Below are 25,929 nucleotides of genomic sequence, written 5' to 3' on the forward strand. Positions count from 1 at the left end.
ATAGAAAAGGCAATATCTAGCCCAGAGTCCAAATAAATTCTTTGCCTCTTTCCATTCTATTACCTTGCCCTGTCTAATTATATGCCCCTAATACCTTGTTTCTTTCACCAGTTTTCCCCAATAAATTCCAGTTCCTTCATTGCTATTGTCTGTATCATTAACTGCAGTCATCCCTATTGATAGAATCATCTTTGTCCATTCCTGTGTTGGTTTAGTTCTTATAATAATTTCTGCTACTTTATGAATATAATATTCTGTATGGTTATTGTTATTTTCCTTAAGGATCTGCATCCAAAATCCCAGTCTCGACTTGTTTCTGCAGCTCCCCCCTATTTTGTCATCATCCCTTTTCACTTTGAATTATATGTTTCTGCTTGTGCTATGTATAGGAGTCTTAACTGTGTAGGTCTGAAATACCCGTTCAAATTGAATAATTCCAGACCACCTTGTTCTGTTGGAAGAATAAGCTTATCATACTTGACTCTTGCCATATTCCCCTCCCAGATAAAATCATTAAGCTCTTTATTAATTGCTATCCACAACTGCTCTGGTTGATAAAAACATGCCTGACCTGTGTATAAAACTAAAGGGACTAAAAACACTTTAACTGCTTGTATCTTGCTATCCATATCCATCAAATAGAGCTTCCAGTTTCTCATTTTTTGATTATCTTTTGTTTGGTCTCTTCCCACTTATCCTTAGCTGCCACACCAGAATCCTTTTCAATCCATACTCTTAAGTACTTCATTTTGTCATGCCTCCATAAATATGTATATTGCTGAACCAATACATGTATGGGTACATCATTTACAGCTATTGTCTTTGTTTTAGCTTCATTCATTTTTATTGCCTTTGTTTTAGCTTCATTCATTTTGTATCCCCCAAAAATTTAAAACTGAGCCCAAATGTTCCACAACGCTGAAATGTCCTTTTCTGGTTTTATCAGGTATAAAATATTATTTTCTGCAAATAGAACTCTGCCTGGTTCCTCTGCTGAAACAGAAAGTATCAGACAGGAACCCACCCACTGTAATTTCTGCCTGTGATCCCTCATATATCTTCCTAATCAACCTTATAATTTTATCAGGGGATGCAAATGCTTCCACTGCCCTGCTCATAAGCTCCCACCTTACTCTGTCAAATGCTTTCTCTGCCTCAAGACCTACAAACAACATTGGTATTTTCTTGCATTCTGCTTCCCTCTGGATCATCAATGTTCTGTTAATGTCAAATGTTTGCCTCCTCTCCACAAAATCACACTGATCCATATCTATAAATTTTGGCATAATTTTTGCCATTCTTTTATAAACATATACACAAACACTAACTCCAGCTTTGCTTAAGTAAAAATAAATGTAGTCAGAGAGAAGTTTAGTTATATATTTAATGGACAGTTAGAATAAACTTGGTAGTTTTTTGTTTGACCTTATTGTCCATCAAGTTGTGGGTATTGAACACCTCCTTCTACTCCTGCCCGTGGCTATGACAATTAGAACAAAACCTTTCTGCCTTTGCAGATCCAGTGATAATTCTGATTCAACTAGTTCTAGCTTGATCATAAAGTTTTATTAAAAGGGAACAACTTGATGCTATCTTCATATTTAACTAGAAAGAAAAGAATGTTTTTACTATACTTCCATAGAAAATACAATGACAAATTATATAGTAGGAATAATTTATGTTCAATCTTTCAAACTCAAAACCTAGAAAGAGTTTGCCACTTACTTATATAGGATCATATTTTACCCTTACCCATCCACCTGTCTAAATTATTTTTAAAGCAGATAAGAAAATCAGATTTTTTTTTATTTTTAACAGAACAGAATTTCTCCATTGTCCATATACCAAAATTATGGTAATACACATCTTTACATATATTTTCAGATTATCCCTTGTCATTAAGTTATGACTTTTTTTATTAATCTCTATACTTGTAGCATAGATGCTCTCACAGATACTTTTATAAATAGTTAGATCACCCCTAACCAGCATCATGAAAAATATAAATGCTAGTAAGTAAAGTGTTTAGAATTTTGAGAGATCTGAAAGGTAAGGTAGATCACAGGATGAAACAAAATGTGGGTCAGATATATGGAAGAACAATTACATTTTAAAAGTTAGGGACCCTTATTTCAGTTACTAAGATATGCTGCTAAATTTAGGAAGTTTATAATGTTTTCTTGAAAGAATTTTTGCATTTTTTCATACTCCAGCAAGTTTGCAGATGATGTGGTCTCTGAGGGTTTAATACACATCATCGAATGCAGATAACATCGAAGCACTAAACATCGAACTTAAAACAGCGAACCTTGACAACATCAAAATGATGTCAACGGCAGTTCCCAATGGGGACATGGAACATTAAGGGTGTAGGCATGGGAGCAAGCCCCCCTGCACCCACCACATGGGGGGCTGTGCCCCCTACTACTTAAATATACCATCTCCGAGATGGCACTACAGTGTAGGAAATGGAAATCTTCTGTTTCCGCACTGTAGTGCACTGAAGTGCGATCTCCGAAGTGGTATATTTAAGTGCCAGGGGGTGTGGGGGGTGCAGGGGGTCTTGCCCCCTGCATGTTATAAGTTGTTTTTGATCTTCACTCCACATGTTTTTTTTTTACCCCAATTTCGATGTTTTACAGTTTGCTGTTTTGAGTTCAATGTTTACAGTTTCGATATTTTCCACTTTCGATGAAGTGATATACGCCCGGTCTCTGATAAACCAAAAATGTTCGGAATGCCTGTAACATAGTGCGCATGAGACATGGTAACATATCATGTTGTCCTGGTAAAGGCATAACACATATCACTTGGAGTTTTAAATGTTACTGGAAGAACTGCTTGAAAATACATTGATGATTACTAAGTCACTAATTCCTGATATAGCAAAAAATGAACAGGCATTAGTAAATTTGATAATAACGGTTGCTAAAAAGCAATAACTAGAAAGCAGACATCTAAAACTGAACTGACATTTGCTAATATAAGAGATATTGTGCACTAGCTGGAGAAGACAAAATAATTGCATAGAAATATTCTTGGAATACATTTATATTTACATGACTGCCATGGTGTGTGTGTGTGTGTGTGTGTGTGTGTGTGTGTGTGTGTGTGTGTGTATATGTATGGGTCCACTATGTAAAGTCAAAATACTGAAATCCCGAATTTCAGTATTTCAAAATCACATACAGAAAACTCAAAGTTCTGAAACTGGCAGAAGCGTGAAATTCAAAATCCCGAAGCACAGAGATGTTGAATTTCCGCTTCTGATGGTGTGGTGTGTGGATATGTGGTTTGAATTTAGGTGAGAGACAACTCTCAGATTGTGAGGGAAGGTAAGGAAGAATCTTGGCCATTAATGGAAACCCCCTAAAGAATACCAGGGGGAATTACACTCCTAGCTCATTTTTACTGTATAGCACATGTGAGAGACCTTGCTGAATGTAGGCAGTCATGTGCTAAATGATGTAGCTCACTGCATGTCAGATACTCAGGGATACATTTATATAGATCCTACCATATTGCTTGTAGTGCATATTCCAAGGAAAGTTCCAGTACCAACAGAGGATAAAACTGAATGTGTATAACTGAGAGACAAACTGAAATCACTGAATGGGTAAATAGTAGAGTTACATTGGTTACACCTAACAAGATGCATACATGTAGAGAGTCACAAGACCCAAATAAATGTAAAAAAGGGGGAACACTATCAACTTTGTACTGTGGAAAGAGTTGTGAGTAGCACACCACATGCTAAATATTTCTTTGTGCAAGACTGCAATCAGACATTTAGGCAAATCACAAATCAAACTAGATGACAAAAGTTCCTAGTTGTGTACATTTTATATACCCATAATAGTATACAGAATAATCATACTTCCATATGACATTTCATCAGCAACTTAACTGCTTCATAGAGCTGTTACACAGATGACAGAAGGGGGTGATGGTGTTGTTAGCATTATTAATAATATGCTGATATGGGATGTGATGAGACAAGAACATGACAGAAGACTGGTTCAGTTAATAAAGATGTTGAGATAATATAACCTTGAGCTGAACAAGATTAAGTTTATAATTAGAGTTGCAGAGATAAGATATACAGGTTATGTTTTAACTTCAGAGGGTCTGTAAACAGATGAAACATTCATAGCTCACTGGTACCACAGAATAAACAAGCATGTATGAGATATATGGGCATTTTGCAGTGTTTTTGAAGTTTATTCTAAATCTATATGATGTAAGTGTGCCATTAAAAAAATTATTGGAACGTGATGCGGCATACTACTGGTGTGAGAAGCAAGAATTAAAATCAGTAGTAACAACATCACCTACAATGAAGTAGTTTGACTTCAGCAAGTCAGTTACATGTGAATGCTATCCATAAGGGTACTACTGCAGGGCTCTGGAAGAAGAGAAATCAGTTGCATATTATTCATGATCATTTGCTGACTGTGAGAAAATATATGATTTGAATGAAAAGGATCTGCATACAGTTAAGATTGGCTATGAGAGGGTCCATCAGTACATTTATAGAAGTTCAGAGTAAAAGTGGCATAAAGCATTACAGAATATGTTGTAGAAGCATTTGTAGTAAGCAGTATTAAGATTGCAATGAAGGATATCATGTTTGCACAAAGCCAATGCACACAGCAGATACTGTCCCGACCCCCCTTTGAACAAACCACTCTGGACACGTAAAGCCATTTGACGACCTTTATTATATATTATCATACATGAAACTTCAAACATATAAACAATATCAAATGCCATCAACCACAATGATCCTCAGGGCAGCATAACCACTCACCCTACTCGAACGCCTCAGGGCAGTGCACCTGCTCACCCTAAAACTTCCTCCACCAGGGCAGCATGCCTGCTCACTCCCCCACAAATAATAGGCAGCGTACCTGCTTACCTTCCATGACACAAAACCATTGGCCAAATCAAACCACATCCTTAGATGGGGAACAGAAGAGGACAATCCTGTCCCTCTTCTCCACTTCTCTGCTCAAACCAACCAAATCTTCCTCCAGCAAAAAATGGAGGGTGGAAGGGACCAACTCACGCCAAATGTAACTACTTCCTTTAGCTCCCTACACTTAAACCCATCCTGAGTCCTACCCTTCCTTAACTCACTTCCTTAACTACTCCCATCCCCTTTCCCTAACTACATTGCTATGCCTTTAGTGATTAGCCAATCCCTAGCCTAGCTCTTCCCCACTCTCCACCCCCTCCCTCCACTTACTATTGGGCCCAGGACAACTTTATTTGTGCCAAATTATATTTGTCCCGGCCCCCCTTTGAACAAACCACTCTAGACACACAAAGCCATTTGACGACCTTTATTATATATTATCATACATGAAACGTCAAACATATAAACAATATCAAATGCCATCAACCACAATGATCCTTAGGGCAGCATAACCACTCACCCTGCTCGAACGTCTCAGGGCAGCGCACCTGCTCATCCTAAAACTTCCTCCACCGGGGCAGTGTGCCTGCTCATATCCCCCCACAAATAATAAGTAGCGTACCTGCTCACCTTCCACTACACAAAACCATTGACCACATCAAACCACATCCTTAAAGCGGGAACAGAAGAGGACAATCCTGTCCCTCTTCTCTGCCACCAGCCTGATCCCAGGCTGTTCCCCCTCCTAAACCTTAACCTGCAGCACCTCTTCTAAAAAGAGCTTGAGATGCAAATTAAACAAATCCAAACCAATTTCATTCAGATGATATCCATCCATATGATACCAACCTACCTCTCCTTGTTCAAAGTCCCCATGCTGAATTATATGTATCCCCGATTTTCTTAACAGCCCCACCAATGTATGGTTAACAAATCTCCTGGCCTTTTCAATAGCTTTATAACTGCACGCCTCCCTCTAAAACAATCGAGAAATCAACTCCGTTCACACAATTACCATACCCAGGTACCTATCCTGTAGTCTACACAAATCATGTAAAATAGTGTCTGCTAAACAATTCTTAGTCAAAATACTCAAGTCATTACCTCCCAAATGAATTATTAATATATCAGGACACTCTATCCGTGATTTAGCCTTCTGAAATTCAAACATTAACCTATCCCAATGCATACCCCTGACCCAATGCCAAAACACAGAACATCCTAAATAAGATAAACCCAAATTGCTTCCATCCTCCCTGATTAAGGCACGCTTCTCAGCCCACTAGATATACGAATGGCCCAAAATGACTATGCTTCCCTAAAAGAAAAAGAAAAAATTGTTAATAACCACAAACAGTACTATCTAATATAAGATAAAAAGGCATTTGAGGACCACCTGCCCGCCATCTTAATAACCTCAATTGAACTACCCTGCCTAGCCAAATCCGAAACCCTCCCAATTCTAAAAGAATGAGCTGCAAATCTCTCAGCTGGAAATCCCATGCAACCCAAAAATCCTCCTAATTAAAGTAATAAACTTACTACTGAAAACTACCCTGCCATCCCTTGAACAAAACAGCAACCCCTCTGAACACCCCAACCTCCTACTCCTAAATTCTGTAATCCAAGTTACTGGGCAAAGATGAAGGTTCCTGTCCGCTTTGAGCACTACCGTACATCCCCTACCTAACTGATCCGTCTTGCTTTTCTGTATTACAATGTTGACCTCCTTCTCAGTCACTATAACATCCTTCCAACATCAGGAACCTAACAATTCTGATACCCTGAAAGCGCCAAAATATAACCACGTGCATAGAGTGCCCCACATAAAATAATAAAGTGACCCACATGTGATAATCATAAACCCTGTAACAAAATCTTCAAGATTCCCCTTGTAATTGGCAACCGTGTATTCCTACATTCCACCATCACCCTCCCCCACCCTCTCAACATACATCCTAATGTCCATGACTTTGTAAAATCTTGCAACCCCTCCCAACTTAGCAAAATGACTAATAGCCGCCAGATCCACTTTAACTGTCTGCAAAGCCTTACCTTTCTACCAAGCACTAGCCACATATCTTAACAATAATTCCTCTGACCATACCCTTACCTCTTCCGGCAATTGCAAAATAAATCGATTAAAATAAAAAAGAGCCCTACCGTATGCCTTCCTCGTAGAAGAAGCCCAGGAATGCTGCACAAGACACCTGACTATCCTATCCCAAGCTTCCACACCTCCTCCGGCAATGTTTCTGGCACCTCGACTGCCCCCAGGGCCAACTCTCGAAACCTGTAAAACTGAAAGCGGGACAAACTATCAGCAATATCATTCTTAACACCAGGCACATGCACTGCTGTAAAAGAAAAATTTATTAACAGGCTCTGCAATACCAACTTCTGCAATATCCTCAACAGCAAATCTGCTCTAGCTGTCTTCTTTTGTAACACCTTCACCACAGCCATATTATCTGAATGAAAAACTACCCGCTTTTTCCTCAACTGCTCCTTCCACACCACCGAAGCTGCCTGTATCAGCATCAGTTCTGAAAAAGCAACATCACGCTTCCATTCCTCATCCCAATCTGGAGGCTATTGTACTGCAAACCATCTTCCCTCAAAGTAAGCCCCATGCCGATAACGCCTGCTGCATCCATAAACAACTGAAGTTCCTTCTGACCCACCCACTCCAATTACCAAAAGGAAATCTCATTAAATTGTTGCACAAAACCATCCCACAACTTCAAATCCTCCCACACTAGCCTAGTCACCCTAATCCAATGATGGTTGCTCTTACCCCCTTTTAGCAAATAAGCTAATGTCCTGCAAAATGTCCAACCCGGATATACCGCTCAACAGGCAAAATTCAGAAGACCCAATGGTTCCATGACTGAAACCACTTGAATCTTATTCTTGTCCAACACCCCCTTTATCGCTGACTCCAGCCTTTCTATCTTATCCTTAGGTAGATGAAACAATCCCCATTCTTCATCTACCATTAACCCCAGGAACTCCAATGCTCTTGCTGGGCCTTCCATCTTGTGCTGTGCCAAAGGTACACTCAGTTCCTCACACATTCCGATAAATTCTTGTAACCCATGTTGAGCCTGCCCGCAACTAACAACAAATCATCCAAATAATGCACCGCCTTCTGCGTTCCCACCCTCTGATTCCAGATCCAATGTAAGAGGGTACTAATTTTCTCAAATGTCACACATACCACGGAACAACCCATTGGCATGGCAGTGTCAAAATAATACATCCCCAACAATGGCCAATCCTCCCTCCTAATGGGCAACAAATGGAAAGCTGACTCAGTGTTAACCTTACCAACCACGGCTCCTGAAATTCCCTGATCACCTGCACTGCATCGTCCAAAGAGGCATAACACACCCTAACTTCTTCATTCCCAATAAAGTCATTTACTGACTTCCCTTTTTGAAATGAAAGATGAATCAATCTACTCCCCAGCCCGTTTCTTTGGCACTAAACCCAACAGCTACACCTTGTACCTAACAAAAGACGGTGTATCAGATGGACCCCACAAATGCCCTGCCTTACACTCCTTACCTACCAACTCTTCCAAAACATCCTCTTTCGCTTGCACTGAATGGAGGTTCTTACACCCCCCCACCACAACCATGGAGTTAATAGGAAATCCCTGCTGAAACCCTTGAATGACCTCAGTCGTAAGAACAAAATTAGGACAATGGCAAAGCATATCCTCCAATACCTTCAATTTAATGAGGGAAAGGTACCCCTCCCCCTATTGCCACTAAAGGATCACATTCCCCTGGGTCTATGAAAATTGCCCCTACCTGGAACTGTCTGTAATCCTTGAAAGGAAAGAAAATCTCCCTCTCAGCCCATGCCAGCATTGTTCATGCACCAAAACCCTGCTGTCCACAGTAAGCTGCAGAATGATTTCCCCCACATCTTGAGCAGGTGTGTGCAAATTTGCACCCAACCCTTGAACAAGTACCCTTGTTAAACGACCAACACATCCCACCAACCACACCCACGTTCATCCTCCTATTAAACCCACCAAAGCTGTCCATCATTGTAGCCAGCCATATATCAGGATGACGAACCTCCCACCACAGAGACTGGTCAACTGCTTTCTGTTTACGGAACTGCTCATCATACCACAACCATCCGTTCCCTGGCCTTAAATGTTGTGCCTCCCGAATGGTGAGAAAATACCCCAAAAGGGGCAAAGCCAACACTCCATCCTTCTCTAGCTGCATTGCCATGTAATAAATAAAGCCAACCACCCAGTTGTCCCAAGTCCTGGGCCTAAGCTTACCTGTCCTTTTCCTACCCAGCACTGCTAATGCCACCAACAAATCCTTGCTAGTGTCTGACTCTGCTTCCACTAACCTCTGGGCCCCTTCCGCATTTAGCAGGTTAAATATATCCACGTACTCACCTTTTCAGATTTTTTTTTCACCTTCCCCAAAATGTGCGGGGTTAAAATAAACCCACGATTGCCCTTTCCCAGCGCCTGAGTAGCTAGCCATTCCCCTGGCTGCAGGCCAAAATCTGATCCTACCTCTGACCCAGTCAAGCTCTCCTTAGAACCCAGGTCCACTCCAACCATCTGTCTGCCCAGACACCCGGCTGCCTGTACCAACCCCCTTTGCACTCTGTCTGACACTGTTTCTCCCCTTTCCATATCCCCATCCAACAAGACCTCATCCTCTGCCTGCACCTCACCATCCTCACCACCTAGTTCCCCAACCATTGGTAAATTAATATCATTACCTGCACCTTAGCCTTGCGACGTACTGGGAACAGGAGTCTCCACTGTAATGGTCTGTTTCTCCTCCTGCTGCCTTTTCCCCTGGCCTGGAGTCATCACAGGGCACCATCTCTTTCTGCCTGAAGTTTGCTCTGGCTCTGCCTTGGACCTCATTGCATCCTGGAACAATTCTTCCACTTGGGCTATGAAAGCCTGCCATCGTTGTCACAATTCTGGTAACTTGACCATCTGTAAAAGAGAACACAATGTTAAGACTGTTCCACTAACTCGACTACCCTACTCCCCCCTAACCCCTACAATGCTGTCTTGCCCTATGCCCCCCCCACTCTCTACCAACTCCCCTACTTACCTATGCTCTGCAGCCTAGAACCACCCCTTGCATAGCTAACCTGTTAGCCATACACTCTCAATGGTAACTAATGCACTTATACTTCTTTCACAAATAAATTATCCCCTGCCTAGCACACTCTCCACCCTCCCCTGCGCACCCATTCAGCCACACACTTCCCTACAGCTACCATTACCTGCCCTACCACAACCAGGTGTGTATCTCTCTCTCTCTCTCTCTATATATATATATATATATATATGGGTCTATGTTCATTAATCGAAAGTATGGCTCATCGAACCGTACTTCAACGAACTTACTTCTGCAAAGGTGCATTTTGTCGAAAATGCACTTTTGTGGAAAAACAAACAGAAAACAAAAACAAAAATACATTAAGCACTAATATGCAGGGGGGCAAGCCCCCCTGCACCCCCCCATGTGGGGGGGTCAGCTCCCACCCCCCTACTTTAATATTCCCACTCAGAGGTCGGACCACAGTGGGGAAAAGGGAATATTCCCTTATCCCCACTGTAGTACAATCTCAACAAGTTTCCTTAGTTGTACATCAACGGCATACGTTGATGTACAACTAAAGGTTTATGCTAATGGCATGTCTTTTTCTTTTTTTTTCTTTTGTTGTTTTCTTTAGTGAACGTGCATTTTCGACAGAATGCACGTTCGCTAAAGTGATTTTGACAAAGTACGGTTTGATGAATCGTACTGTCGACAAAACAACAAGGACCCATATATATATATATATGGGGGATCCATCCCCATTCCACCACCAGAAGCCTGCAAGCCTTACCTGTATCTTGTGGACCGCAAATCCTTATCTCACGAGAGGTAACGGCCAAAATCTGAAGTGTGCATGTGCAAACCAGCACCAGACAGCTGAAAATGAAAGCAAAAACCGGGAGACACCAGAGAAAGCGAAAGGGAATCCCCAGCAATACCGACGTATGAAGAAGCAAAAAAGGACACCCCCATGACAGAAACGGCCGCCTGAATCCACGCACGATAGTGGAAACAAGAAGAGACATAGGGGAACCAGAGAAAAGGCCACAGAAGCCCATGAACCCACCAGGGAGCAATTGAGGAGCACCGAGGCAGGACCGGAATCCCAAGCTGGATACCCCACTGCCTACCACGACAACCGGGGGAAAAGCAGAGACCGGAGACAGTCACAGGAGCCCACAAACCCACTAGGAAGCACCCATGGATCCCCAGGGCAATGAGAAGGACTACAATGCTGGACCCCCCCCCAATGCCTACCACGACCACTGGGGGACACACCGAAGACCGGGAAAAGACACAAAAGCCCGCAAACCCACCATGGAGCATTAGGGATACACTGAACTTGACGACCTAGACAGGAATACAATGCTGGACCCACACAGCTGACTGCGACTACCAGGGCATACAATGGAGAACGGAGAAAGATCACAGAAGCCCACGAACCCACCAAAGAGAACAAGAGGGACACTGAACTCGACTTACCAGACTGGATTACCACACTGGACCCCCGCAGACTGCTTCAACCACCAGGAAACACTTTTTTTTTTTTTATTACCTGCCTACCCTCCTACTACTATCTGACCGCATGGCCCCACCGAGAAGACAGAACGACAACCCTGGCCTACCCGCATGGCTACCCCGACCGCATGGCAAAGGCCTAACCCACCACGACCAGCCAACCGGAGCCACCACCGGATCACCAGCAAGCACTCAACCACAAAATGACAGGAGACAGCACAGGACACCAGGAAGCACCTACCACAACACCCTGTCTACCAGACACAGCATTTCACACCCATACCCAGGTAAGCCAAGCACCACACTCATACAGACAGTACCCACCAACCATTCACCCACACACACTCTCCACTCAGTAACCTTCCATGCCAGCAAGCCCAACCTATTTAAAAGTTCCATCCCCACTTTAAAATGTTTTAACAATGCACACCCAAGAGAGAGGAGGGAACTAACTCTGTTAAACTAATCCCTTCTCTCCCCACCGTCCAAGGCCTTCCTGCATCCACAAATACCTACAGGTCATCTGGACATAAGCTAGCTGTTACTGCACTAACCAACTCACGCCAAATGTAACTACTTCCTTTAACTCCCTACACTTAAACCCATCCTGTGCCCCACCCTTCCTTACCTCACTTCCTTAACTACTCCCATCCCCTTTCCCTAACTACATTGCCATGCCTTTAGTGATTAGCCAATCCCTAGCCTAGCTCTTCCCCACCCCCCACCCCCTCCCTCCACTTACTCGTGGGTCCAGGACAACTTTGTTTGTGCCAAACTACATTTATGAGTTGTTGACATTTATAGGAAAAGAAAGCCAACCTTCTGAAAAATAAACTGGCAGTGAAATGTCTTATACCACAATTATCATGATGTAAAATAAGCCATCAGATTTTCAGGTATAGACTGAAGAAGTTCCCAAAAAAGTTTCTGTGAAACATTGCTCAGAACAGAAACATGTCATTCTAGAAGAAAGCCAGTTTTACTTGTCACTTAAAGAGGAGATAAGCCATATATTAAGTCTGTAATTTAAAGAAGATAAATTAATAGTGCCAAATCATTTAAGAAAAAAGAAACAATGTTGAACAAAACACACACTGATTTATTTTGACCAGGAATATCTATGAAGATGGACCACACTGTGTAGAACTGTGTTGTGTGCAAGTAATATCAAAGCAATTCAAGAGTACCAATGATACATTACTCTGTTCTGGTGCGACCATGTTGCACAGCTGACACAGCTCTATTTTATCACCAATATGCATTGACTACTATTTGAAGTTTCCTGATGTTATGAATTTAATTGATACTCTACAATTCAGGAGTCAAGGCGCCATAACTGAACTGAAGCCTGTTTTAGAAGACAAGCCATTAACAGTGTTGATGTGTTAGACACGGGTCCTCAATATGCAAGTACAGAATTCAAAATTCTTTAAGGAAATAGCTCTAACATATTACTTGGAAGTCTTAGTTATGCACAAATAGTCTAGTTAAAAGAACAATGCAAGATCCAGCAACACTTGATGAAGTTACAGAGCAGCAACTGATGTTATTTTCAGATAACAGTAATTGTAGCTGTCAGTTGCTTTACTAGGATATAGAAATTCTCCCCTGCAAGGTGTTGGCCTTTCACCTACACTAAGATCAATGGGTTACAGTCTGAAAAATAAAATTCCACTTCACTGACGACTCCTGATGACAAAGTTCAGTAACAAGATGGACTGAAGAAGACGCCGTGAAGCTGAAAGTTATATTTGTATAGACAGAGGAGAACTAACACTGACGTGTAAGAAGTCAGTGTGAACATTCAAAAGAGAGGTCATGAGAAGCAATCAAAAGCAGATGTGTTGCAGCATTTAAGCCAAGATCGAATGTTTTAAAAAAGTCAGATGACAAAGTTCTGAGCAGAAACAGGAGACAGATGATAAGTCTGAGTAAAACTAAGGAAAAGGTTAGATAGTATCCATGTTACTCAGTCCATGGAGTCTACTGATGTGTCAAGATTCCACAGCAGTGTTCAGAAGTATGTTGGGAGTGTGTCCAGAGCTGTCACTAGATTTGTGGTCATTAAATGCTGTAAGTTCAGGTCCAGCTTCATCTGCCAGTATCACTAATGTGACTGTGTCCTGCATTGACTAAATATGTGACATGGAAGAACCGTAGCACCTCCATTTTGAAACAGTGGCAGGCATTCCTCAACTGTCCACATTTCTGCAGAATGTCCATATTTTTGCCTCTTACTTTTGCACTGTTCCTCATAAAATTTGTGGCTTTCCAGCAAATTATTGAGGATTGAAGTCATTAGACAATGACAGACATTTGAGCTTCAGAATAAATTCCCTTCAGAAAATGCGTGTTTACCTCAAAATCTTTTATTCGATCACCTTTCTAACAGTAACATTTAAAAATTGTCCCTATTTTGGGTTTTTACCCCCATCATGTTTGGCTTTTTCCAGAATTCTTGAACTAACAGATTGAGAGGTATTGTGGCAGGTTATGACTTAAGGATTTTAGGAAACGTCTTATTTTGCAGCAGTATTAAAACACACTGCTGTTTGTCATCAAAGCAAGTCTAGTATGAAAATATCTGTGTTGATTTCATGTATAGGAAATTAAACTTATAAGATATTGTATAAATGATTGTACTGTGTCAAATGTATATATTGCTTATGCTAGCTGAAAAATGCAGAATATGTAATTTCAGAAAAAAGGGAATGTAACATATTGTACTGTTTAAATATATCAGTTTTACATACTGAAGTACAACAATATTAAAAATCATGTGATCTGGTTTCCTGTACTATTGTAAAGTGAAAATAGTAAGGTCTATGAGCTACAGCTACAACACCTTGTGTCTGTCTTTTTGTTTTATTTGACTTGATAACCTCTAGAAATGTTAATGTTTCTGGGAAGTAGGGTGAGGACCTTGCCCAACAATGGGTTATTCCAACATTAAGCCTGGTGGTAAAGCAAGGGGAAATGAACACATCAGACTAGAAGCAGTCACACAGTCTATTTTTTCCCTTTCCTTTAAAGTGGTTATTTTGGGCACGAAAAATTTTGTAAACAAGTATTGATTAACTTTTTTCATAGTGATGTCTGTGTCCTCAGTCGCTTAGTATGTCTGGGTGGGGGCGGAAGTCACAGGTAAGACAATTAATATATATAGACTTCCTACAAGTGTGAATGAAATCTGACAGTGTAAGTGGTGGATTTTATTTTTGGGGATACTATCCTTAGCTTACATTTTAGTGGAGTTCATGTTGTTGACAACAGTGTAGGAGCAGGAAACAGGGAATTTTTATGGCTAGGCTTGTATAGGCCCTAGGGCAGATAGCTTAGTACCAACCTATGAACCTAGAAGTAGCTCAACATGTCATTGCTTTGCTTTGTTTTGTGTTTTCTGTTCTGTTAGTGGACTAGCACAGCATTTTTTTTCTTATTTTTATTTATTTATTTTTTGCTGGATGCAGTTGCATATGGTAGTATGTTCACTACTCTCTTGTATACCTTTACCTAGCAACTGTTATTAAAGTATGGATAAACCTGTCAGGGGGGGGGGGTGGCAGTAGAGGAAAAGTGCAAAATAGAATGTTTGATTATTGTTCCCATTTCTTTTATTAGCTTCAGTATACATGTTGGTTTTTGGTCCATTTATACTCTGAAAAAATAAATAAATAAACTGCAAAGTTAATTAATGAAGCTAGCTTACTTTGAGGAAACATTCATAGGCAAAGACATTATTTAGTGAGAAATAAAAATACATAACAAGAAGACAAGTCTTAGTTGCCTGAGCAAAGCAGGAGGCAGAAATAAACTGAGAAAAATGGGTCTTAATGTTTCAAAGCATACTTAACAGAATGTGTCATAGAATGAGCACAGTTGTGTTTTATTTTTCTTTGTTAAATGCTTGGAAATATTTTTTTGTGGTACCTGCTTATAATGTAGTTATTTTAGATGTGCTGTGTTTATCTTTTTTGTTTACATTTCTATTTGTGAGAATTCTGCTTAAATATATTACTGTTCCCTAGTTTACAAAGTTGCCAGCTTATTTATATGCAGTATATTTAAGTTTATATTACACACGAGTACTGTTAAGTGCTAAGTACATATTTTTGCTTTTTTTATAGCCATAGCTTCCTCTTGTCAACAATGGGAGTAACAACCATGGCCTTTGTTGCTGGTGCATTAGGATTCTGGATGCCTTTATTCTTGTTCCGAGCACAAGTGGCACAGGGTGCACGGGAAGACTGCCTTGATCAGGCCTGTAGTACTAAAGAGAGGTAACTGTCCCACTATGTCACTAATTCCTGCTACCGGAACTTGGCTGTTAATTAACAAAATTAATTTTCAGAAGTCATGTATAAAGTTTTACCTGTTCAGTTAGATTAAAAAAAAGATTCAAATAAGGGCACTTCCAAAAACAGATGTTAATAGGAGGAGTCAAGTATATGACATTCCTCCTTTTTATGACTTTTAAAACAGAAAATACTGCTGTTCATAAAATTAATTTATTTGAAAAAAGCATCACTGCATTTTTGGCACTGTTAATGTTAACATCTGTTTAAATTCAAAGGCAGTGCTGTTTTGCATAATTTAACTTTTACTTAAAAAGAAATATATCTTATCTTGTTTATAAAATAATTTCTAGTGAATCAGGCCAGTCAGCCTGTAGCTAATGAAATGTGGACAAACCTGATATAATCAGAAAACTCAGATCTTATTTCTATAGGTATGACTTGTTTGATATATGCACTAAGGATATAAACTAACCAATCAACTTCTATGTTGCCCTATAAAGATCTAATGTGCCTACTGACGTTACCCAGTGGATGGCATGATTCTTAATTATGTAAACTAACTCAATGAGAGATACTGTCTGAAGTGTTGTGCTTGATTTTTCGTTCAAAAGAGGATGTTGGCATGATTTAGTGAATAACACTCTTCAAACATTTATATGTGACTGCCTTCCTCAGCTTCATCTACTGCAAATGTAGATGCTTTGTAACTCCACTCTCTCTCCCTATCTGGAAATGTTCTCTTTTCTTTCTACCAACATGCTAAGAGATGCTGCTGACTAGCTACATTAATCATCACTGACACATGTATACTCCACATTTGCTACTAAACAACTGCCTCTCTCTACTTACACCAGATTATTTTTCTACTAAACAACTACCTCCTTCTCTACTACTCCACTTCCCCTCTTCTCTCAGCAGGATCTTGAATTTATACTTAGTACACACTGCACTTTCCTCTCTTATTTCTCCCACATTCTACAAAACCTATACTTCTATCTTTCAAATATTCAGTCTTTGCAAATACTAACAGAAGACTTACAATTTTATAGTTTTTAATATTTTGTCAGCTTATTCCACTGTCTCAGTTCAACTGTATACTGTGCAAATGACTCTCTAATCAACTACATATGTGTCATGAAGTGTATTCATTTTTTTTCAACTGTAATTTTCTATTTCTCAGTGTATATAACTCTACGTTTGTTTTAAATTATCATATGTTTGATTTACTTGTATGTATTATGGAGCTTTTCTCCCCGGGCCTCCACTGAAAACGAGCTCTTTGAGTCCAGTGGAACTCCTCGGTTATCAAGCTGGAAATAAATAAATAAATAAATAAATAAATAAATAAATAAATGTTTTATATCATCACATTGAAACAGTGCAATTTCTTTCTATGCAAGTAATAATAGAAGTTTTCAGGCACTGATGAATGTTATATATATTTTTTTTCTGAAGATTTAAACAGTTCACCTAAAATGTCAGTATTGTATCACAGATTTGAATTCTACTATGCCAACTGCATTCTGAACATTCTTGAACTTGGGGGAGGTCATCATGAACTCTTTGTGGAGATGAACTTTACTTCTTTATTCTAAGAAATAATTCCAGGGATGCACATGGTCCCAAATTATGATATGACACAGAATGCTCAATAAAAATTGGAATTTCCACTTTTTTCCACAAAAACATACACACTTTATTTTGCAGTATAAATGGATAGAGTTTTATCAAGTAAGCCAAACTCATAATTTTTCTAAGAAATGGAATTCACTTTTTATACTTGCAGGAGTCATTATTTTTGCAGTACCAGTTAAGTGATAATATGCAACTAGATGAAGTTCCATGTCATTGTACAAGGTCATAGTAGGGGGGGAAGAATCTCCCTTAAACTTAGGTACAGGAACATCAAAACTATAGTGGTAAATAAGGGGATGAAGGGCAATGTTCCATGAATAGCGGTTCACAGGCACTTACTAGGCTATTTATCTGTGAGGATGTTAGAAAACCCAGCCTTACACTCCCAGGATACCTTTTTGGCCTTTCTATGTTGTGTATTTATTACCAAGACATGGGAAGAACAAGGATATAATGGGACATTTACTTGTTGCCCCTAGCCATGAGGGACATGGGTGCTAAGCCAGGGGTCAATCTGCAGTTTCCCACCTATTCATCTAAACTACTTTTGAATCAAGTAAGAGAAGTACTTTACTTTAGGCAGAGTGGAAGATGGCTCCATAGAAATGATATTCTCTGTGATGCATACCTGTCCTTCCAAGGTGTCCTGTTTATACCGCAAAAGAAATGAACATCCCTTGAGTGGGTGTTCATGCTAAAATTGAACTTGGGATCATGTTATAGTTCAGAAAGGACTGCTGAGGCTTTATAATCAAGGCAGAAGTCACTTTTTAGCATCCTGTATGATACCAAGAAAAGGGACAAGGCTTTGAGAAGGTCTGCATAGTTTTTATGGTTTAGGCCATTTTCTGTAGTGAGAAAGCATTATGGTCTTTCCAGTCATTTCAAGTGTTTGGACAGGTACAAAGTGGGCATTATATTCAATAAGCGCCTAATGAGTGCCAAGTACAGTGAAATGATTACATTCCAGGACCTGAATGTCATACCTTTGGATATAAACTGTGTGATGAAAATGGACTTCCACGTAATCGTGGATCGTGGATAAGTGGTGCTCAAACGATCGCTCATTGACTACATAGTTTTCCACATCCTTGACTACAGGACCAACTTTCAGGGGGTTGTTTTCGATGTAATAGTTACAAGGGAAGGCATGCTTGCCAAAGGATACAGTTATACATATTTTGGCTTTTAGCTTTAGTCCATGGTTTTGACAACAGCTATTTGTTTGGGAAAGGCCATCTTGGAGGATTTTGGTGTCCTCTGTGGAGTTTATGATTGCACCGCGTTTATAGCAATCTGCAAACTTGGTCATCTATAAACGTTTAAAATTTGTTTTGACCTCTGAGAAGTAAATTTCTAAGAGTGCAGAAACCCTGGGCTACACTGCTAGAGACATGTCTTTTGGAGGTGGTAGTGCCACCCACCCTAATTTCCTGGATTCTGTTGGTGAGCCAATTTGCTATGCATTGAGTCACATGGGGATTTACATGGGAGAGAGAGTTAATCTATGATTCCCAAGTATGGGATGGCATTGAATGCTTTTGCAAGGTTCAGATATGTGATATGTACTGATTTGCCTCTATCCATTGTTTCAGTAAGTTGTTAGTGATTTGCTCCTAAAACATGCTTTTTGAAATATTGTGTGAATCCCAATTTGAAAGCTTTTGTTTCCACTGAAATAAGATTCACACAATATTTTTACAAATTTTACAATCCATGCATTGTCATTTAGCACTGTTTATGTGACATTCCCTGTAAGGATGTTAAAATTGGACCGAATATGAAAAATGATTTATGTTAAACTTACAGGGCACTCTAGTAGAATATATACATATTCTGTGTTCTGTAGACTGCAGACTCTACATTGACTAACAAATTATAAATTACAACTTTTTGTTTTCTTTCTTTGTATTTACACATCTCTTTTATCGCAATTTATATTCCCATTAAGTGTAAGAACAGTTTCTTCAGCTATTATCTTCTTTGCTACTTGAGCACTAAGTCTGATATAATACTCAGGGAGAACCTTTAGTATTATGGCAGGCCATAACCTGGTCTTCTAAAGCTTCGGGCACAGACACACACTGTGAGTGTGTAGTGGATGAAGTGCTGTCATACTAAGCATTCAGGATGTACGCTTTCTTTCAACACTCATAATTTTGAAGTATATTTTTAGCCAACAAGAAAGAAAGAAAAATAAACAAATGATGTATTTCCCTTTCTAGGCACAAATTTAAAACTATATCTAACATAAGTAACTTAATAACCCCAGACGAAGGGCCCTGTTAGCCCAAAAGCTTGCGTAATTGCAAAACTATGTTTGTTTAGTAAATGCTAAATCATTTTATCTGATTAGGACAAGAGATATGTAGTGGAGCTTCTGATGGAAGTGAAGATGCATATTAACCTATACCAAACTTGATTTTACCAAGATTAGGACAAGAGATATGTAGTGGAGCTTCTGATAGAAGTGAAGATGCATATTAACCTATACCAAACTTGATTTTACCAAGATTAGGACAAGAGATATGTAGTGGAGCTTCTGATGGAAGTGAAGATGCATATTAACCTATACCAAACTTGATTTTACCAAGATTAGGACAAGAGATATGTAGTGGAGTTTCTGATGGAAGTGAAGATGCATATTAACCTATACCAAACTTGATTTTACCAAGGAGCTTACTTCCTGCTCCAACATAAAAACACTGCACCAGATGAAACATATTTGACCAAGTCAGTTTTGCCTACAATTATGCAGTAAGATGCTACTTAGTTTTCTTCGGCATTTTGAAGTAAGTTGACATTTACTGTGGACTTAGCACTGTGCCAAGCCTTTTAAAATCTGATGTCATTATATCAAGGAAACCTGATCCGAATGTTCTAGGCATTATAAATGATAGAGGACACGCTGCAAGCTCTGATCACGCTTCCAAAAATAGATAATAGTATTCAGATAAGAATGAAAAAAAAATACATTTCTTAATTTGTATAGCTTTTCTCCATAAGTGTTTATGTCTCATCTAACTTAAACAGAATCATAAAGTCATACTAGAAAGCAATTTCTCAAAATGAAATTGACTTCTTTTACAACACTTAAAAGGCTACTTATGTATGTTTTCCTTTTGTTTAGTTCTCAAATTATAAAGTTTTTTTTTGCATTCAGACCATATTTAATGTGGATATATGCTCCATATGTAACTGTTTTTTAAAGACCCAGAATTTAATTTTGATGAATCCCACTTGTTGTACCAAGTAAAACACATTCATGATTTATAAGATTTTTGGCTTCTTTCTTTAAGCATTTCAGTACTTTAAACAAGCTATGTAGATCACCAGTTTCATTTTTGTTAAGATCAGCTTCTTAGTATTGTAAAAACATGCCAGAGAGCCCAGACTGACATGATTTAATTGTACATAGAAATCTTTATAATGTTTACAGTAATATTTCAGAATACTTTTATTTATTTATTTTATTTTATTTTACATTTGTTTACTGGGCTAATCCAACTGGATACATTTCCATTTTCAGTAGAGGCCCAGGGAGAAAAGCTCCACAATCACAATATTATTTACAGTAAGAGACATTTTACAAATGGAGGTACATTACAGTTTTTTTCCATTCATTGGATTTGTATATCAGCTATAGTTAGTCATACAAAGAAATCTCTAGCAAAACTTTTTAACTGTAGAGTCACACTCTCTTTTTTGGTAACAGAAAAGTAACTAGCACGTACAGATAAGATGATTAGTACCCAGAGATAAGTGAGGTAGTTAGTCAGGGTTAGCACAGGGGCATAACAATTGTGATTTAAGGTATGGTTTCAGTTTGCTTTTAAATAGGGTTATTGAGGAAAGGGATGTTAGGTCACTGGGGAGGGAGTTCCAGGTTTTGCCCACAGTATTAGAGAACAGAGAGTCACTAACCAAATTGTTAGTTTTACCTATTTGCACAAGTTGTTTATTAGATGAGCATAGGGTCTTGGGGTTGTTATGGGGGTGATTAGGTTAGTAAGTACTGGTGTATTAGTAGATTGGTACAGGATCTTATAGGCAACTGTTAGTTGGTTAAATAGTAGAAGATTTGGCAACTTTAACCATCCTAGCTGTTTAAGATTGTTACAATGATGGGTTCTGTACGCATACCCAGTTGCAAATCTGGCAATGTTATTGTAGGAGATGTCCAGCTTGTTCAAGTTGCTTTTGCATAGTTTAGTATATATAGGGGAGGCATAAAGAAGGATAGAGATTAAGTGGGTACTGGCAATAGTGGACATGGCTATTGGGGTCAGAAAGGGTTTGATCCTGCAGAGGGAACCTAGTTTTTTTGTTGACTGTTTTTATAGTACTGTTTATATGGGAATCAAAGGTAAGGTTGTTATCTATTAGTACCCCAAATAGTTTTGTAGTAGGATCAGGATATATGATAGTATCATTACTTGATGTAACAGTAAAATTAAGTGGGGAGGCTCTACGGGTAGGAGTGAATAGTAGTAGTTTTTTTGGGGGGGGTTCAAGATAAGACATCGGTATAGAAGCCATTTCTCAACTGTATTAAACACGTTTTGGGTTAGGGACTGTAGATCTGATGGAGAAGTGGCTGAGCATATTAATGTTGAATCATCTGCATACTGGATACAGATAGCTTGAGGTATTACAGAATGTAGGTAATTTATAAATATAGAAAATAGTAGAGGATCTAATATGGAGCCTTGAGGGACACCAAGGGCAATTGGGAGGTGTGAAGATAAGTTGTTCTCCCATAATACAGCCTGTTGCCTGTTGCTTAGGTAGGATTGGAACCATTGTATAGCCAGTGTGTCTATTGACAGGTTTTTGAATATGTTAATGAGTAGGTGGTGGTTTATCATGTCAAAGGCTTTCGACAGATCAATAAAGAGGGCAGAGGATAGAGCCTCATTATTGCGATTTTTATTAATACAGTCAGAGAAGGATAAAAGAGCAGAGGTGGTGCTATGAAATGGCCTGAAACCATGTTGGCAGTTAGCTAGTAAGTTGTTTTCTAATAGGTAGTTTAAAAGTTGTTTATGAATGCATTTCTCCATGATTTTTGCCAGTGGAGATAATATAGCAATAGGTCTATAGTTTGAAAATTTGTTGGAGTTACCACCTTTATGCAGAGGGATAATATGTGAAATTTTCCAGATTGATGGGATATTTCCTTCAGTAATGGTTTTATTAATCAGGATGGATATGGGGTAGACTATGGCTTTTGCAGCTTTTTGCAAGTATTCTGCAGGTAGTATGTCTGCAGAGAGGGTGGTAGGCTTAAGTTTTTGAATGGGGGTACAGACAAGGGATGTGGGAACAGGCTGAAAGTGAAATGATCAGGTGTGTTAGAGTTGGAGGTGGTGGAAGATGAGGTGTCAGGGGATAGCCGATTGGCAAGAGATTGAATGGTCTCTGTGAAGAAAGTTTTCTTTATTTTAAGGAAAAATATTTAAAAAGCAGAATTTGTACTGTCTGAGTATTGGACAAATAGGACTTTTTTATGGAATCTGGCAGTTTAGCTACTGCAATCATTAACAATACTTTTACCAGTCACAGGAACACATACATACATTGAGAAAGCCATTCCAGGGAAGGAGGACAGCCTGTATTACCTCTTGAATGGGGACTGAGGGGGAATGATTATTTCTGTTATATCTGGATTTGACATTTAAAATGAATGCACGTCTAGGTTCATAAACCCTTGTGAAAAAAGCTATTTCTTTGCACATGCACAGGGTGGAATGATGATTCCCAATGATCCAGAAGTATGCCTGCCAGAAAACCCACAGAGGATCACATATCAATGTACAGGAGTAGTGCAGATGTTCCTGTTAAAATATGCACCATTAGGGATCCATAAGGGATAAGGGCAGTTCAGAGCAGCAGAATGTATGGAGTGCTGGTGGTGATGATGATGTCTCAAAAACATGAAAGGAATATGGTGTGCCCAACCAAAACAGATGTGTGACATGGGAGTCATAGAATGGCAATGCTCACCAATGAACACGGGCACCAAAAGGTGGCATTCGACTACAGAACATGTTGTACTCACCAGGGACATATATTTGTGTAATACACTGGGATGGTACAAGTGTCCATAGTGGAATAATGGCAAAAAAGACATTCTGATCTACAACAAGAGGGGTGATGGCAGTAACATGCTAGATGGGCTGTATTGTCCTTGTTCATGTACAGAAAGCTGTGGCAAGTCTGGAGAATGTTCATAAAGAAGTGTGTGTTGTGGCCTGGTAGTGTGTCAGTGGCTGGTGTACCACAGAGGGTGATGATTAATCTCTCTAATTTTACTGCCACAAATAATATGAGGAATAGGAGATGAGTTTTATTGACTAAACAATTGTATGTAATTAGCCTGGTGGAGAGAAGATGAGCCTATGGACAAACAAGTAATCGTCAATGAATCTGGATGTTAGGCAGTGCAGCAGTGGGTACTATTGGACAAAATATCATTCATAACAGTACTGGGATTAGGGCTATCAATGTTCACTCACAAGTAAGGTCCCTTAGTCACTGCTATGCCTTAGTTTCCTCTGCAAAATTGGTGGATATCTGACACTTGCAGAAAGGGATGTAATCTAGTACTGATTAGCAGCTGAAGATCGAATGGAAAAGAGCAGCACAGCATTGAAGGTGTGGCATCAGGGACAGCAGCGAAAATCCTAACGATAAAGATCGCATGACTGTCACATCATGCATGCAGTCCAGCAGTGACCCAGTGCACTGAAATGAACATCTTTCAAAACTGCTTCATTCTCCACCAAGCCCTAATTAACAGAAATAATCATCCCGCCTCAGTCCCATTCCAGAGGTAACACAGACTGTCCTCCTTCCCTGGAATGGCTTTCTGAATGTATGTATGTGTTCCTGTGTCTGGTAAAAGTATAGTTAATGATTGCAGTAGCTAAACTGCCAGATTCCATAAAAAAGTTCTATTTGTCCAATACTCAGACAGTACAAATTCTGCTTTTTAAATATTTTTCCTTAAAAGATAGAAAACCAGTGTCCTTTCATATGCTCCCTCCACTGCACAGGACTGTCTGTATTCCATTATTTCTTATCTAGGCCTTGCCCATGCTGATGTATATAAGCAGAACCTGGGAGATGCCACATACAGTATATCAGTAACTGGACAGCACACTGTGCTTATGAAGTCTGTTTTGTTTTATATTCCCAGATTCTATGCTTTGAGACTACTTTCCCTTGGTTTGTTTTCTATATGCAACTGGACATGTCTACTGGTAATGTGGCTTTGATCTGCTGAGGTGCCAGACCTGCATGCTTTAGCCTAGTACTGCAGAGCTGGAAGGCTTTGTAAGGGCTAACTTCCATTCCACTTGACATTTTTTATGACCATAGAAGTGCCACCACTGTGTTCAGTCTGGTTCAACCCTTCTACATCTCGATACCCATCTATCCCTTTACTGGCAGGGGCTTGTTTGTAAGGACTGGATTTGAGCAGGGCTTCACAGCACAGTGTAAACAAGATTATGAATGTGTCCCATAATATTTTGTAAGTAAAGTTAATGACTTGAATGTAAGGAAATGACAAGTAAACTTCCTGCAGGTTAAGACTGTTATTTGATAATTATATACATAGATCAAATGAATGACATGTTTAATGGAATTTTATAAATTCTTCCAAGTGCTGGGTACAGAAAAACGTCCCTCAGTGGCATACTGTAGATACAAGAATAAGAGAAGTTATTCAGATAGTTAGCCTTCAGTAGGATTGTCTGCTACATTAAGAATATACATTGTTTTGTTACTTTACATCGCACAAGTGCACTTGAACATTTTATACCTGGAGTAGTATAAGAAAAAGCCCAGGTTGTGACTGAAGGGGATCAGGCAGGATCAAAGAAATCACTTTGCTATCAAATAATTAGCTCCTAAGAGCAATTCAAGATCAATGCGCTCTGAAGAATTCTGAGAAGGTATGAATATATTACTCTGTACCCTATAAATAATTCCACACAAATCCTAAAATGACCTAAAGTCTTTGGAATCTCTGCCCTTTTCTGCTTGTCAGAATGGGTGCACTATATTCTACAAAAAACTGATTAAGATTCTGCTCACAATACCTACCTTCTGCTTTTATCCTGTATTTGTTCTGCTGCATGTCGTGGATTTGCCATTGTTTACTTAGCCTTTACTTTTTCTGTTCTTTCCTAACAGTTTGATATTTGGAGCTCTGACAGTTGCAACAGGAGTCATTGGAGTGATTGCTGGGGCAGAGATCGCTCGGAGATACAAGAAGAACCCACACGCTGATCCCACGATCTGTGCAATTGCACTGCTCATCACTGCACCCTCTTTGTTCTTTGCTATTGTGCTGGCCCAAACAAGCATAGCAGCAAGTTACGTGAGTCACAAATGTGTCTTACAGATGCAGAGCAGTGGTTCAAGTACAATTCACAGCTTAGTTTGA

General features: G+C 39.5%; 1 protein-coding gene across 1 annotated transcript in view; it reads left to right on the forward strand.

The window, feature by feature from the left end:
* LOC122787460 (protein spinster homolog 3-like) overlaps window positions 1-25,929 on the forward strand; it is a 517,894-nt gene that overhangs the window by 414,301 nt on the left and 77,664 nt on the right. Inside the window, exons 7-8 of the mRNA XM_044054192.1 lie at window positions 15,669-15,821; window positions 25,677-25,863. Coding sequence (XP_043910127.1) covers window positions 15,669-15,821; window positions 25,677-25,863 — 340 coding nt within the window. The remainder of the gene's footprint in view (window positions 1-15,668; window positions 15,822-25,676; window positions 25,864-25,929) is intronic.

This window comes from Protopterus annectens, chromosome 13.part0 (genome assembly GCF_019279795.1).
Source record: "Protopterus annectens isolate FY-2018-M chromosome 13.part0, PAN1.0, whole genome shotgun sequence".
Lineage (NCBI taxonomy): Eukaryota > Metazoa > Chordata > Ceratodontiformes > Protopteridae > Protopterus > Protopterus annectens.